The sequence below is a fragment of the Miniopterus natalensis genome, chromosome 10 (genome assembly GCF_054644295.1).
Source record: "Miniopterus natalensis isolate mMinNat1 chromosome 10, mMinNat1.hap1, whole genome shotgun sequence".
Lineage (NCBI taxonomy): Eukaryota > Metazoa > Chordata > Mammalia > Chiroptera > Miniopteridae > Miniopterus > Miniopterus natalensis.
In genome coordinates this window covers 73,804,342-73,820,079 of record NC_142090.1, presented here as the reverse complement: position 1 = coordinate 73,820,079, position 15,738 = coordinate 73,804,342, and the positions used below count along the sequence as shown (strand labels likewise).

At 44.7% G+C, this 15,738-nt stretch overlaps 1 protein-coding gene across 4 annotated transcripts in view; it reads left to right on the top strand.

Moving 5' to 3' along the window:
- Window positions 1-15,738, top strand: part of OSBPL3 (oxysterol binding protein like 3) — a 128,300-nt gene that overhangs the window by 55,606 nt on the left and 56,956 nt on the right. For all 4 annotated transcript variants that reach the window (XM_016217046.2, XM_087821212.1, XM_087821210.1 and 1 more), the window contains one exon: window positions 4,534-4,773. In XM_016217046.2, the coding sequence (XP_016072532.1) occupies window positions 4,678-4,773 (96 nt within the window). In that variant the 5' untranslated portion in view covers window positions 4,534-4,677. The remainder of the gene's footprint in view (window positions 1-4,533; window positions 4,774-15,738) is intronic.

Genomic DNA, 15,738 nt, shown 5'->3' with positions numbered 1-15,738 from the left:
CTCCTTGTTTTATCATTTCATCCTCACAGTTCCTCATTTCCTACATAAAAAACTGAGGATCAGAGAGGGTAACGCATCTCTCAGGATGCACAGAGTTTATAACTAGGGAGCATCAATTCGAACTTAGGCCTGGCTCCTTGCAAGGCACATGTATGGTATATGCGTCTCCTTTGCAGGATTTCCCAAGCTGTGTATTCTTTCCTAAGTGAAATTTTCTAAAATAAGTCTTAAAATCAGCCCAAATGCTTGGCAGCGCCTCGGCATTTATTCTGCCTCATTCTTGGTGGGAATCGGAGTTCTCTTCTCCCTACTGGAAGCCCCAGGACGGCACAGGCTCGCATGTCTTACGCCCATGGGACTTTTGGCTGGAACACCCTTTCCACCTGGGCCTGACCCATCAGCCGGGTGGCAATGGTGGTAGGGGACCCAGCTCATCCCAGAGGCACAGCAGGGCCTTTGTGATTTGACCTGAATGTTTCAGGCTTTACACACCTGTTGGGTTTGGCTACCAGGTGGTTTGTTGAAATGAAAGCAAGTCCCAGGCGGAATTCGGTCACACATCAGACGCTCGTGTTAGGCAGAAGGCACAGAGCAGTTATACAGCCCATTCCTGTAAGTTTGGGGACGTCCCAGCTCTGTTCTGGGGCATGTGGACAAGTACTTGCCCAAGAGGCTTATGGAGGACTGGCCCCTACCGGTCAGATCAATGGCCAGGGGATAGAGAACCTTCTGGGGAGGCTGCAGATGCTCCATTCCTTGATCGGCGTGGTGGTGATGTCAGTATGTGCAAATGTAGAATTTCATAGAGCTGTCTGTGCCCTTAAGGCTTGTTCACTTTACTATATTAATAACATGCCTCAGTAAAAAACAAAGGGGGAACTAAATTATTGTCCTTAAGTTGTTCACAGTCTGTGAGCAGGGGAACTATTATAGTTTGTTCAAACCAATAAACCCCTTGAGTTAGAGGTTTTCAGTGGAAGGGCGCTGGGGCGGGGTGAAATCACACAAGGGTCTCCATTTGCACCCACTTCATCGTTTCAGACACCCTTGAATTGGTGGCCTGGCCCCTGGACAATATCTGTCTCCCTCCAGGGCTTTCTCTTCACCATGTTAAGGTCAGCACAGAGAAGTCAGCTAGATGGAGAAGGGGACACCAGGCTCCTGTGTGACTCCCCTTGTCAAGGTCTTTCTGGTCACCCCCAGGCCAGCCACAGGTTCTCTAGGTTGGAAGTGGTGGCTGCCCCATGGGGCCTCCGTTTGCCTCCTGCGGTCTCGACTCCGCCCTGTTTTAAGCAAATCCTTGCCCCAGAATTTGACTTCTTTTGTCCTTGAAGCTGCCCTTGGTGATTTTAACAGAATACCTGATGAGGCTAGGCAGGAAGGCTGTGGGAATGAAACATCTATTTTCCTCGGCAATAATCCCACACTCACCCGGATGGGTGCGGGGAGGGGCTGTGGAGCCCCACCTTTCTTTCCCCTGAAGGGCAAAAAGAGGCCTGGGTGGGGGTGCCGGGGTGGGGGGCGGTCCTTGCAGAGGCCTTACCACTAAGTACCAACTTAAAGGAGTACCTGATTCGGCCTGCTCGTAACCCTGGCCTTAGCGGCCTTTGCCGAGAAGTGAAATTTGGCAGAGTTAACAGATAAAGATGACCCCTTTTATCCGTTGTCTCTCCCACAGGGTAACAGAGCTCCTGCTTTCTCAGGTTCAGAATTCCTGTGACTCACTTTATTGCCCAAGCGCTCTTCTCTTTTCCTTCACCTGTCACACGCCACCTCGTCCCATACTTGCTCCCAGCATCCCTGCCTTAAAAAGAAATACAGACACAGGGAGCCTTTGTTGATCTCCCCCACCCACTGTGGAATCCGTTGTCATAGCCATGGTTGCCCCACCCCCATTTCATCATTTGGGGTTCCCATCATTTTTTTTCTTGCCTTTCTCAAGCAGCATCAGCCAACATTGTTATTAAATAAACCATTAATATGTCTTTACAGCCTCTCCTGGCACTTGTTAACCAGATTGCACTTGCTTCTAACTTCAGGTACAATTAGTCATGAGCCACAAGAAAGACTAAGTTTATGAAGAGGCTGGTCCATTGCTGGACCCAATGCACAACCAATACAGAGATTTGGGGGTTTCTATGAAAGCAACATGGGAATTGAGTTCTATAACTATAGTTACCTTAATTTTATTTTCTGAGATTTTATTTCCCTTTATTGTCTTGGTTTTAATTTATAGCTTTAGTATACTTTTTTTTTTTTTTTTTTTTTAAAGAACTAAGTGTTAGTGAAAGGCACAGATTGGAGTACTTAATAATTAACCAAAAGTTTTATATAATCTCTAACTAGCTGGTTCCTGGACAATTATATAACACCCATCTTTTAAAATATACTATGAGAACACTAAGAACCGGATGGGTTAGATTTTTTATTGTTAACATGCTTGGGAAAGTTGTAGAATTTATTTGAAGCTAGTGTGTCAAGTAGAAGTCTGGCCTCCTGAAGCCCAAACCAAACACGTTAATCACTCTAAGCTCAGGCTGTGGATGAAGGCCGTGGTTTACCCTGGAAAAGTTGCAGGGGTGGCAGGTGGCAGCCCAACTAACACTCTAAGGGAGTCCCTGTCCCTGTCCTGGTCAATCCCCTTTCCCACGCAGACACTGCCGTCTTGGAGGCTGGTACTGTGTGTGGAAAGAAATGGGGGGCTGCTGCCTCTTCAAATTGGGGTTATGATGCTCTCCCCCCGAGTTTTCCTAGCCCAGCTCCTCAGTTCTCTTAGGTCCCAGAGAGGGCGTTATCACCTACCTGGCCATGAAGCATGCCAATGCCCAGCACCAAGGTGAAAGGCCCAGGATCTAACCCAGAGTCAGTCTCTTATCAGCTGCGTGATTAGGCAAATTACCTAACTTCTCAGGGACTCAGTTTTTTAGTTTTTTCCTCTGTAAAATAGAGATAATGCTCTCCGACCAGAATGTTGATTAAATGAGACAATATGTATGGGAAACCAACAAATGATCATTGTTTTTATTTGTAATACACTAATAGATGATATGGAAAATTCTGCCTTCCCCCTTGGTTTTTGTCATACTGTGTAATAGTTTTTTTAGAAGGCATCTCCAAAACCTTTGGTAGAACAAGTCGCCCATCTGCCCCCATCCCCCCCCCAAAAGAAAGATTTTTAAAAATTGTAGTAAAACACACATGACATAAAATTCACCTTTAAGCCATTTTTAAGTAGGTAATCCAGTGACATTTATTACATTCACAGTGTTGTCTACTATGCCCATTATCTAGTTCCAGAACATTTTAACCACCCTGAAAGGAAACCCCACAGCCATTAACAAGACACATCCCATTCCCCAATTCCCCAGCCCCTGGCAACCACAAATTGGCCCTCTGTCTCTTTGGATTTGACTGCTCTGGATAGTTTATATAAACGGAAGCGTACAGAATGTGGTCTTTTGTGTCTGGCTTCTTTCACTTAGTGTAACATTTTCAAGGTTCATCCATGTTATACATGTATCAGTACTTCATTCCTTTTAATTACTGAATAATATTCCATTGTGTGGATATACTATCTTTGCCCCTTGGACAGCTATAACAAAATACCACAGGCTGGGTGGCTTATAAGCAACAGAAATCTATTTCTCACGGTTCTGGAGGCTGGACGTTCATGATGAGGGTGGCGGCATGGTCAGAGGGCCTTCTTCAGGTTGCAGACTTACTGTATCCTCGCATGGTGGGAGGGCTAGGGAGCTCTGTGTGGTCTCTTTTGAAAGGGCATTAATTCCATTCATGAGGGCTCTGCCCTCAGGACCTAAGCACCTCTCAAAAGCTCCACCTCCTAATACCATTACTTTGGGCGTTAGGATTTCAACATACTTATTTGGGGGGTGGGCACAAATATTCAGACCGTAGCATATACCATATGAAGTTAATCCAGTCATTAGTTGATGTACATTTGGGTTGTTTCTACCTTTGGCTGTTGTGAGCAGCATTGCTATGAACATTCTTGTACAAGTTTTTGTTTGAATACCTGTTTTCAATTCTTTGGGGTATAAAATTGTTGGATCATAGGATAATTCTATATTTAACTTTTTAAAAACTGCCAAGCTGTTTTCAGCTATGGCTGCCCATTTTACATCCCTCGCAGCAATGCCCGAAGGTTCCAATTTAACTTGTTACTTCCTGTCTTTTTAGTTTTATTAGAGCTACCATAGTGGGTATGTAGTGGTATCTCGTCGTGGTTTGTATGTTTACTTATTTTGTATGTTTCTGAACTCAAACATTTTTTACTCTGCAGTGTTCTTAAGCCTGTCACATTGCAAAGCTATGTATAAACCACCTACACATAATTTCCAGTAAGAGGAAGGTGTAAAGCATCTTTTCCTTCACAGCCCTTGGTGTAGCTTAGCCTCGTGGCTCTGCACTCTGCCCTGTAGATAAACCACTTGTAGGCAGTCGGTGGCTAATTATAGATGATGCCTTGTGCCTCTGACCTGCTCTCTGATTTTTTTTTTTCTCTTTTGATTTTAGGTATTTCCTCTGGGTCACCCAAAATGCTTTCAGAGCGTATTGGATAAGAGCTGAGCCACCTGCCTTCTGGGGACTTCCATACTCTCTGCTCCACTGTCTTCTGATGGCAGTTTGACTGCATCCAGGCCACGTGACCTGCTGCTCATGATGGGTGATGAGAAGAACCTTGGAGTGTCCCCCAAATTGGTCTCCCCTTCCAGGAGCCCAAGTACCTGCTCCTCTAAGCAGGGAAGTCGGCAGGTAAAGTTTTTAACTAATGCAACTTTTAAAATGCAAATGTAAATCAGGCAGTCTGTGGATTCAAGTGTGTATATTTACTTGGGAACGCCTACTTTGCAGTTTAAGAGCATTTGTTTTCAGTCCTGTCTTAATTGCATGAGAGGAGTACATTATAGATGATTTTAATAATGCAGCCGAGTGCACCAGGTAGGACTTTGCACTATTTCACCCAATTCTTGCAGCTGTCCTCCAACACAGATATTAATATCCCTATGCTCCCCACGAGGAAGCTGAATCAGACTGACTGAGCTATTTCCTTAAGGACACACAGCTAGTAAGGGGCAGAGCAAGAATCCAAAGATCAGTCTGTTTGACTCCGGAGCCCACACTTTCATTTATACCCTACTAGCAAAAAAAATAACAAAAATCACTTTTCCAGTAATTATAACCTCGTTCCATTTTCCTCTCCCTTCCCTTCACCAAACCTTTTATAAAACCTTCCAACCACAGGCTGCCCTGGCAGTAAGTTTGAGTCCCACCTGCTCTGTTTCTCTAACAGATGAGGGAAGCGAGTCAACAGAGAATTGGTCAAAAGGAATTAAATGGGAAGAAGGAGAGAAGTGAAACAAAGGCCTGAATCATTAACTCCTAAATAACTGCCGGCTAATTATATGTTGCCTTTCTGGTTTCCTTTCTAATAAATCCCTGTTGGCAGAATTTGCTGGTGTGGATCAGTGGCAGTAAGTGCACATTAATCATTGTGATTCTCCCTCCGTCGGGTAAGGAGAGAGCGAGCCAGCTGTCCAGTAGCTGGGTTTACAGCTGAGGTGGTCTCTGAGCATTTCCAGTGCTTGCTGGCTCTGTCCTCTTCGCCGATCCCCTGTGGGAAACGCCAGCCTAAGAATTGGCCCAGAGGACTTGGTTCCAGGCCTGGAAGCAGCGATCCTGCAACCTCCCACCTCAGGCACATCCACACATTTATGACACATCCACACACTTATGACACATCATCATGGGTTCTCCGTTGGAACATTGCCCGGGACAGGGAGTTTGCCACCTCACAGCACTGCCTCGTGTCATTAGAATCTGTGATTTTAGAGCAGTGATTTTTAACTGGCATGCCACAAAAATTTTCAAACCATGGAATACCTGAGCATTTAGTCAGGGGCACTGGCCTCTCTTCCCTTAGACTGTCAAAAAACTGACACCAGCCAACACAACAATAGCCCTCTGGTGTGAATGCCCTTCTTGAACCATTGATACATAGATGATATAAAAGAGTTGCATTTTATTGGTCACGTTGCATAATGAGGTTGCATCTGATTGGTTAATTCTTGGTACCGGAACTCCTGATATACAGTTACAGGCGCTTGATTTTTTAAAAAGTCACTTTCGACCAAAAAGGGTAGGTTATTATTATTATTTTGTAAATCAATCATACCTATTTTTTAGTCTGATTGGCAAAAAATGTCTTTTTTGGTGTGCTACAGAATGTCAGTAATTAGTTTATGTGTGCCATGAGATAAAAAAGGTTTAAAATTGCTCTTCTAGCCACTTAGATTTTGCCACAGGCCTGACATTTGGGGAGCCCTCCAAGATCTCTCCCAAGGGGTTAGGAAAAACAATTTTTTTCAATACAGTCATCACTTCCTGCTGGGATTAAAAAATGACTAAAAATAGTCCTTGGCTGATGCACAGTGGCTCCTGGGAGTTCCATTTGCCTAAGGGTAGCTATGCTCACCCCCTTTGCCAGCTTTCCAGGTGGGTATTTCCCTCCCTAAGCCAAATTTCTGGTTGGGGTTAAAGCCGAATGAAGATCTCTCCCCCACCTTTGTACCTTATAGCATCTATTGTGCCCTCCTTGGGTAAGGGGGAGAACATGATTCATTTAAGCCGGAGCTTATAACACTAGGAATTGGAGCAAGGCGGTGACATTCTAGGATTGAACATTACGGAAACCTTTTTTTTTTTTCTTTTTTTTTTTGGTGTGTTATTTGAAATTGATTGATTTGGTTTACATAGAGCTCTTTCTGAGGTTACCTCCTAAAGAGTAAGAGAAATGTGTTGATGCCTCAACTTTTTCTGACTTAGAATGGTTAGCCTAGTCTCTCACCTGCTTATTCATCAGATGGTCATCTTTTATTTTTAGGATCTCCCACTTTGATGTGCGTGTAATGTTGCTTTAGAAACATGAAGTCTGACGTTTCCTCTGTGGCATGAGTATAAATGTTTTTCACCACCACCCCCCCGGCCAGCCCTATCTATTGGTAGTAGCTGCTAGGAGCACTGTGTTGAGAAGGCTTCTGCAGTTGAGTCTGTCTGCAGTGGGAAAGAGTGCCATGTTTTTAGCTGTGGCTTGTGGGCATGGGCAGGGTGAGTGGCTGCACAGGTGCCACGTTTGTCACCCCTTAGTGATATTAGAGGGTTGACATCAAGAGATCTCTGTCGCAGTCTCTATATTCGGCTGTTGGAGGATCATTAGGCAAGTAAAGTCTGCCTTAGTTCTCCAGCCATTAAATGGCCTTGTTTCAAGACCCCTGACACCCTGCAGAAGAAATGGATCTCCTTGAGGTAGACCATCCTTGAGATCTAGTGCCTTTATGGATAGTAACCTATGCTCCTTGCAGGAAATCCCTAATGAGAGGAAGCAGTTCACACAAAGAATAGGTCATTGGTCCCTTCTGACTCTCTTAATTGTACCCTATTTTTTGTGGTGTTCTAGGCTGATCTTTGCTTTAATGTTCGCCCCCATCCCAGGTTTTGGCTCAGCTCTCCCTTTAGCTGGACTGATCCATGTGAAATTGTTCTGCTCTCTTGAATTTTGTGATTTTCTTGAGAAGAATCTTCACGTTTGCTTTAATGCTTTAAAGATGATTTTTTATAAAAAATAATATATGCTCACTGTAGGTCTATGTGAATTGCAATACTTTAATTAGTTTACTTTTAAATGGCTGCTGATGGGTCAAATAAAAGGAAGCCTGAGAATGACTTGGTTGTTGAGGTCATCCGTGACATTGTCGAGTGGTGTCCTTTGAGTGGTGGGCATGAAAGGCTGGTTAGAGTCTATTCATGAGAGAATAGGAACAGAGGACGAGGGTACCTCAGTTCCACCAGGCCCCCAGACAGGATTTGAGAGAAGCCTTCACACATGTTCTGTTTGGGCACCTTGAGCTTGGCTAATGCCATGCTTAACACTGCACGTGGATAATTCACTCCCATTTATTCATTGGTTGAAAGAGTATATGACTTTATGAGTCCTGAGTCCTAATTGCACAGCTTTTTAGCTTTCACAGCACTTGCAGATGCAAATTAGTGGACTGAATTTCCTTAATGCCAGCAGCAAGTATCCCCCACCAGGGCAGGGGAGAATGTGTGGCAGGTACACATGCGGAATGGGAGCAGGAAACTCGCAGGTTCCTCAGCTCCCTCACTCCAGCAATGTATTGTGAGGATCTTAAAAAATGAGCACAGGCCTCTCCATTGAGTTTCTTCTGGCAGATGATGATGTAATCCCTAAACGTTTTGTATACCTGTGGTCTCCAAACAAGCTACTCTTTTGGAAGGTATGGAACAGGAGTGAAGACTGTCTTTGTTGATACTGACCTGTATTCATACTGGCTCTGCTTGTTGCTCGCTGGGTGACCTGGTCATGTTATATAAAACCTCTCAGTCTCAGCTTTTCAGCTGTGAAATGTGGACAATTGTGTTTCCTTTTGAGAACTAAATGAAATAATAAATATGAAGTACTTAGTCTAGCAGATGGTAGACATTCGACAAGTGTGGGTTAAATTAATGAATGAAGAAGCCTGCAGTTGCTAGGTAGGAAATTACAATTCACAAAGCTCTGTAGACACATGAAGTAGGTTAAGGGGCATCTAAGTGGGAGAGGCAATTGCTATTTCAAAACTTGTGAAATATGAGTAATTGCAGTTTCCTGTTATCTTTTTCCCACCGCCCCCTTCCATTTCTTTCCTAGAACTTTCAAAGTAGCACATTTCAGAATTCGGACTGAGCTAAAGATAAATGAATAGGTTTTATCTTTATTGAAAGAGTCCTGTATGCCCTAAACTTGATTACTTCAACCAGCACCTATGAAGAACCTATTATTAAAAGACTGGGCAGGGAGGTTTGGAGCTACAAAGGTCAGGACAGCTGAGCAGCCCACTATAAACAAGCAGTCCACTCCAACTGGGAAGACTGGATGGTGAAGAGAGCACGGCCCCCATACTTTTTGTTTTCTTTCCTATGTTGCTAGCATTTGCTACGTAAGTGAGAAATCAGAAAGTGAAGCCTGCAAAAATAATTGACAAATGCCTAGTTCATGATTACAGGTGATTTGAAATGGCGAGATCTATTGTCAGGTAGGTCTCCACAGAGTTATACAATTTGTTCTTGACCCTGGGCTACAAACTACTTGTTTGTAGTGGGCTGCTCAGCTCTCCTGTCCTTTGTGGCTCCAAACCTCCCTGCCCAGTCTTTTAATAATAGGTTCTTCATAGGTGCTGGTTGAAGCAATAAAGTTTAGGGCATATAGAACTCTTTCAATAAAGATAAAACCTATTCATTCATCTTTAGCTCAATCCGGCTTCTGAAATGTACTACTTTGAAAGTTTTAGGAAAGACATGGAAGGGAGCGGTGGGAAAAAGACAACAGGAAACTGCAATTACTCATATTTCACAAGTTTTGAAATAGCAATTGCCTCTCCCACCTGTCCCTGGGCTAATCTAAGGTGGCCTTGGAGCCTCCCAGGGTCATCCATGATGTTTGTTTATACCGGCTATTAGATGATGCAGCACTCCAGGGAGCCCAGGCTGGCTGGGCCCAGTGCCAGAATCCATAAGACACAAGAGTTGAATGGGAGAGAATTTGCCAAGAAGAGAAAAGTGAATTAAAGCTATAATGCTCAGGTGTTTATAATTTCAGCCATCTGGGTATTGAAAATACTCCTGTTTATTCCTTTTGATTCATCATGTCTTTAGAAACACAGCGATTTACCAGCTGCCTGTCTTAAGCATGGGCTAGAGAAACACTCTCTAGAAAGACCAGTCAAGGAGGAGGGACGTGGGAATGTCATAATTTGTCACATTGTTCTGTGATCGTCACCGAAGATGAAAGGCAATGAGTATGAACTTGCTCGGGAGCCAGATGGCCTAAGTTTAAATCTTAGGTTGTTTGTAAGCTGTTTCGCCTTCGGCAAGTTACTTAACCCCTCTGTGCCTTGGTTTCTTATAAGGCTGTGCAGATTGCTTAGCTAGCAGAGAGCCTGCAGGTGGAGACTGCTGTACGGGTGATGGACGTGGGAACCATTCACCTTCCCTAAGCAGAGCCCCAGGAGCCCTCTAGAAGTACCACACAGTGACTACTCCCTACTGCACCCTATCAGCTGGAGGGGGCCCGGCATGATGCAGTCAGACAAGTTGGCTTCTGTCTGGGTTGCTCTGAGAGTAAGGGACACTAGACACTAGCCAGTATCTGAGAGCATCCTTACAGCTCATAGTATTCGTTCATACTGTTATCTGTGGGGAGAGCTCCCTGTCCCCACCTATTGTTCATGGCAGTGGGCTTTTTGTGATATTTCAAGAAAAGGAATTTCCTGAGGTTCGCATGGGAGGGTGAAATATTGTAGAAAGTTTTATTTCTGTGGAATTACACCCCTGAGTTTCCCTGGTCCCATTTCCCTTTGTTGGGCCAAGGAAGCAGTGTGGCTGTGGCTTCAGTAGGGCTAAAATAAAAGCCAGTGTCCAGACTTTCCCTTTCATGTTAGGGCATAGTCCAATTTAGCATCAGGCTAGCTTAGTTTATGTTTCCTGCTGCAGCCCATTAGTCCATTGCATGTGGGGTCCACATGGCCACATGGCTATAGAGGAAACACAGGTGAATGCAAGGAAACCAAGAAAGCCAAGAGCACCAGCTCCTGTGTTTAGGGAACTATGTATTCCCAGATTTTCCCAGGCTTGCATTGGCTCCACCTCTTTTAGCCAAGGATTTCTGTTCCTAGGTTTGATTGACACATATTTTCCCTAGGTCGCCCCATCTTCACTGTACATGCATCGATCCTCCCCTTTGTCCAGTCCTTTCCCCCAATAGTCTGCAGGGAATGGGCTGGTGGTTCCCTGGGGAGTGCGAAATTGCAGCTTCCTGGTGAAGCTGCCCAGGTGGCCATGCTTATAACGTCTGGCCTCCCTTTTGCTCCTTTCCTACTGTTAATAACTCGCTAATTACAGTGGTATCAACACTATATTTTGGAGTCTCAAAACAATCCAGGGATGTCTGTACTGTTTGCTACACTTTAGAAAGAAAATATGGTCCAGAGATACTAATAGCCTTGTTTAGAGTTACACAGCTACTAACTGGTAAGGGATCAGGCAACCATCTATTTGGAGAACACTGGATTTTTTAGATGTTAGAAAGCTTCTGTAGAAATTAACTCGAGTTCCATGTGCCTTATGTGCAAATGATTGTTGTTTAAACAAACCTCCAGCAGCCAATGCCTCTGTGAATATAGGGACAAGAATACATGGATAAGGGAAGCAGTCCGAAGGATCCCTGGAATCTGATTGTTTGGAGCTGTTTTTGCTTTGTTTTTGTTTGTTTTTTTCTGGTGGGAACAACAGAGAAAAGTAATTAACTATATATTTCTTAGTTTTCCAGATTCCACCTTTTTGGACCTTTTACTGCCTATCTTTTGGTCACACCTATGATTGCGACATTATACCCTGAGAGTAGGAAGGGCAAAGATACAAGACTCAATTCTCAATATATTCCTGTTCTGAGTAATTCTTGTAAAGACAAACATTTGATATGAGAAGAGATTAAAACTTCAGCTAAAATGACGTATTTGAGTTGTCAGGGTGCTTTTGTTACTCTCCATGTCCACAAATGACAGACCATCAGCTACATTCCACACCAAAGAACAGGAGAAACTGAAATTTTAGAACATTTCCAGGAGTTGGAGAGCTGACAGTAATGTTCTGCAATTCCAGAATAACAGGCACAGCAAATATGTTTTGGTGGATTTTAGAAACACCACCTTGATAGAAACTATATAGGATGCCTTAAGAAAACCAATTTATTTATTCTTGGTTGGCCTTGGCCATAGTGCAGGGTACAGGGAGGCAGAACCCTGACCCACATGCTTTTATTGAGAGCACAACTTACTAGCCATGCCATTACTGGAAGTTTCTCTAGAAGCCATAATGCAGATGTGAACTGAACTGACACAATGGTTCTTTCCCAGGGAGGAGAAAATCTAAGTCTACTGCAGTGATATAAAGATATTAAAATACTAGAGGCCAAGAAGGGACAGTGTAAGAAGTAGGACAGAGGCAAAACAGAAGACTTTCCTAGACTAATCTGACATCTCTCTAAGGTCCTCTATACCCTGGCCCTACCACCGAGTCCATCTGTGTCTCCCTCTGTACCTGTGCACAAACTGGCATCAACTGAAATCACCTCCTCTGTCCCCACAACAGATGAGTCACATTCCTGGCGATCACTGGCTGAATGGTGTCCCCCTCCCACCCCAAAGTTATGTTAAAATCCTAATCCTTGGAACCTGTAAATGTTACCTTATTTGGTAAACGGGTCTTTGTGGGTGTAATTAACTTAAGGATCTTGAGATAAGGAGATCATCTTAGATTATCCAGGTCATCCTTAAATTCTACAACCAGTGTCCTTATAAGATACACACAGAGGAGATAGACATGGAGCAGGAGGTGAGAAGGTGGAGGCAGAGAGTGGAGTGATGTGGCTACAAGCCAAGGAATGACAACAGCCACTGGAAACCAGAAGAGGCAAGGAAGCTATTATGGACTGAATGTTTGTGTCTCCCCCTGGATTCATACGTTGCAGCCTTAGCCCTCAATGTGATGGTATTTGGAGGCACGGCCTTCGGGACAATAAGTTCAGGTGAGGTCATGAGGGTGGCACCCTCAAGATGGGCTTAGTGCCCTTATAAGAGGAAAGACACCAGAGTTCATTCTCACACTTGGAAGAAAGGCCGTGTGAACACCCAGAGAGAAGGCGGCTGTCCACAGGCCAGGAAGTGGGTTGTCACTAGCACCCGACCTTGGACTTCCCAGCCCCTACTCAGCCTGTGGTACTTTGTTACCGCAGCCCAAGTTAAGACAAACACATTCTCCCCTGGAGCCTCCGGAGCAAGCGTGGCTCTATAACACTTTGATTTTGGACTTCTGGCCACCTCCAGACATTTAACGAGAGATTCAATGTCTGTTGTTTTAAGCCACCAAGTTTGTGGTAATTTGTCAGGGTAGCCTCAGAAATGCTGCTTCTCCCTGTGTGTCAACTTCTCCTCAAGTCCCAGTGCAAGCCCTTCCCCTAAGGTGGGTCCAGCCCAGGGTGATTGCGCTTACCGGAGAACTCCTGCAGTGGGTTGGTTTGAATCTCCCATTCTGTATTTACAAGTTTTCATTCTTGTGGTGTCTCTTCATTTTTAATGTACATTAACTTCTTGGAGGCCAAGAAGTTACATCTTTCTATCTCCAGTACCTGGTGCTGAGCCTTAGACCTTTGAGTAGACATTTACCTTATTAAATAGAAGCTCAATAATGAACTAGAATATAACCCACTTAGCACAAAAGTCATTCCTTCTTGATACATAAGGCTCTCCAGGTTCTGCACCTGTCTCTAGGTTCTCGTGAGAACCAGCGTTTCTTGTATAGCACTGTGAAAAAGGTCACCAATGATTTGGATCAGGAATAAGGACATTTATTAGGCTGAACTTCTGCCACGTATTGCTGTGACTTTCAAATCAAATATGCATTAATTAATCAGAATGTGTCTCTACCTTGATTGCAAATTTCACTTAGCTCTGAAAAAGGAGCTTGAGCACACTCTAAGAGGGAGAACACCGTTGTCAGCTGGTGCCATCAGCAGCGGAGGGGGTTTCGTGATGAGCGAAGGCCCCGTAATTGGAGCGCAAGTGTCCCACCTCAGTAGCCTGCACTTCTCTCCAGTGCTCAGACACCAAAGGGCAGAACTCGAGGATATGCCAAAGAAATGTGATTTTTAAAAATTAAAGGTAATAAAGAGAAAATATAGAAAGTGCTGGAAGGTATAAAACGAAGAACAAAAGTCAACTCCCCTTCAGACCGCTATCCCGTTCCCATTCGCATGTCATCACGTGGCCCAGGCCCATATGGTGAGCCAACCCAGGATCCCCCCCACAGCCTATCTGCTGCTGTGGAAACAAGGCAATTCTTAGAAAGGGGTAGTGGTCATTTTTTATAGCACTAAATACTAGATAATCAGATAATCCATTCTTTTTAAAAAGTGTGTTTTTATTGATTTGAGAGAGAGGAAGGGAGAGAAACAGAGAAACATTGATCTGCTGCCTCCTGCACGCCCCCTACTGGAGATTGAGCGCACAATCTGGGCGTGTGCCCTGAACAGGAATCGAGCTGGCGACCTCTTGGTGCATGAGACAAGGCTCGACCAGCTGAAGCACACCAGCCAGGGCAGACAGTCCATCCTTTATGCAGACCTGAAATGCAGGGCCTTATAACTCCCACCCCATTAGTCCTGGTTTTGCCCTCAGAGCCTGTCGAGTCAAATCCTAATTCTTAAGACAGCCCAGTCTAGAGGGTGGCTACTCTCAGCAGGCCCATAGCCCGGCACAGCAGTGGTCTCAGCTGTGCAGGTGGAGAAGCTGAAGCCTCTCCCAGACCTACTGAACTGAAATCTGCATCTTGACAGATCTCCCGTGATTGGTGTGCACATTCCAGTGTGAGGAGCACTGCATTTGGTCACATGCACTACCACCCCATACTTACCTGGCAGGGGAGACCACCCCACCCCAAACTGCTTGGTTCCCTTACTCGCTGTTGCTATCAGGCCTGCTGGTGTTCACCAAATCTTAGTTGAGGGAGAAACAATTGACAAGAAGCAACAATTGCAAATCTCAGAAATTGAAATATAAGTACAGGATTGGTCTGGCATAAGTTAAAGCTGTTTTTACATTAACTGGAATTCTATTGACAAGTATTTCCATGTGTCCATAGTACAATCACAGATGCCTTTGATCTTTAAAGACACGTTAAGTTATGCTCCATGTGATTTAATGCTGGGTCTTTGCCTTGTGATTTTTAAAACCCAGAAAAACAGACTAAATAACTGATCTGAGTAATCCACTCTCTGAGTCATGGCAGATAGAGGCAGCCACAGACTTCCTTCCGTCACAGTCTTGAGCTGCAGGAAGAATGAAACAGTTTTCTATGTCTGGCATCACTGCTGCCACGGCGGTGCCTGGAACCCAGCATCTGAGAGGTGCCAGGGATGAACACTAGAAGCAGCTGCGCTGGAGGGAGGTGCTTTCAGTTCGTGCACTCAGCAATATGGAAATGAACTTCTCCAGCCCATGAGCGGGAATCAATGCTTTGTGGCTGCCTTTCCAACCACAAAGTACCTTTCTATATTTGGCACTTTGTAGACATTCAGTAAAACAGACTGAATTTAATGCTGGATGACATTGCCAGACTGTCTTCAGTTAAACTCAAGCAAAAACCTTAAGAAGCCACTTCCCCCCCACCCTTTCATATTTCTCTCTCCACCTTCTATTCACGGGGAGCTTTAAGCCTGACACTCCCAGGGTGAGACATCAGCCCAGGCACATGGCTAAGTGAGCAGGGCCTTGATCTCCCCACGGGTCCAAGTCCACCCTGTACTGTGTATCTCAGCTCAAGGTGCATGTCCTACTGCCAAGTCACTGGGTATGTGACAACCATGTGGGGCCACTCCCTGACAGCCAGCCCTTTTAGCCAAGAAAAATTGGCATCTCTGCTCTTTTTCCGTCCTGAGTACCAGTTCATCCCAATCCAGCACACAGTACTGAAGTCCTTCACCCATGGGCCTTGTGGGGTCCTTTTTATACACCCCCTTGCTCCTAAGACTCATTCATTATAAGTATTTATTTAGGGCCCCTATGTCCCAAGTAGTGAGATTATAATAAACAGTATCCAGCCCTTGTC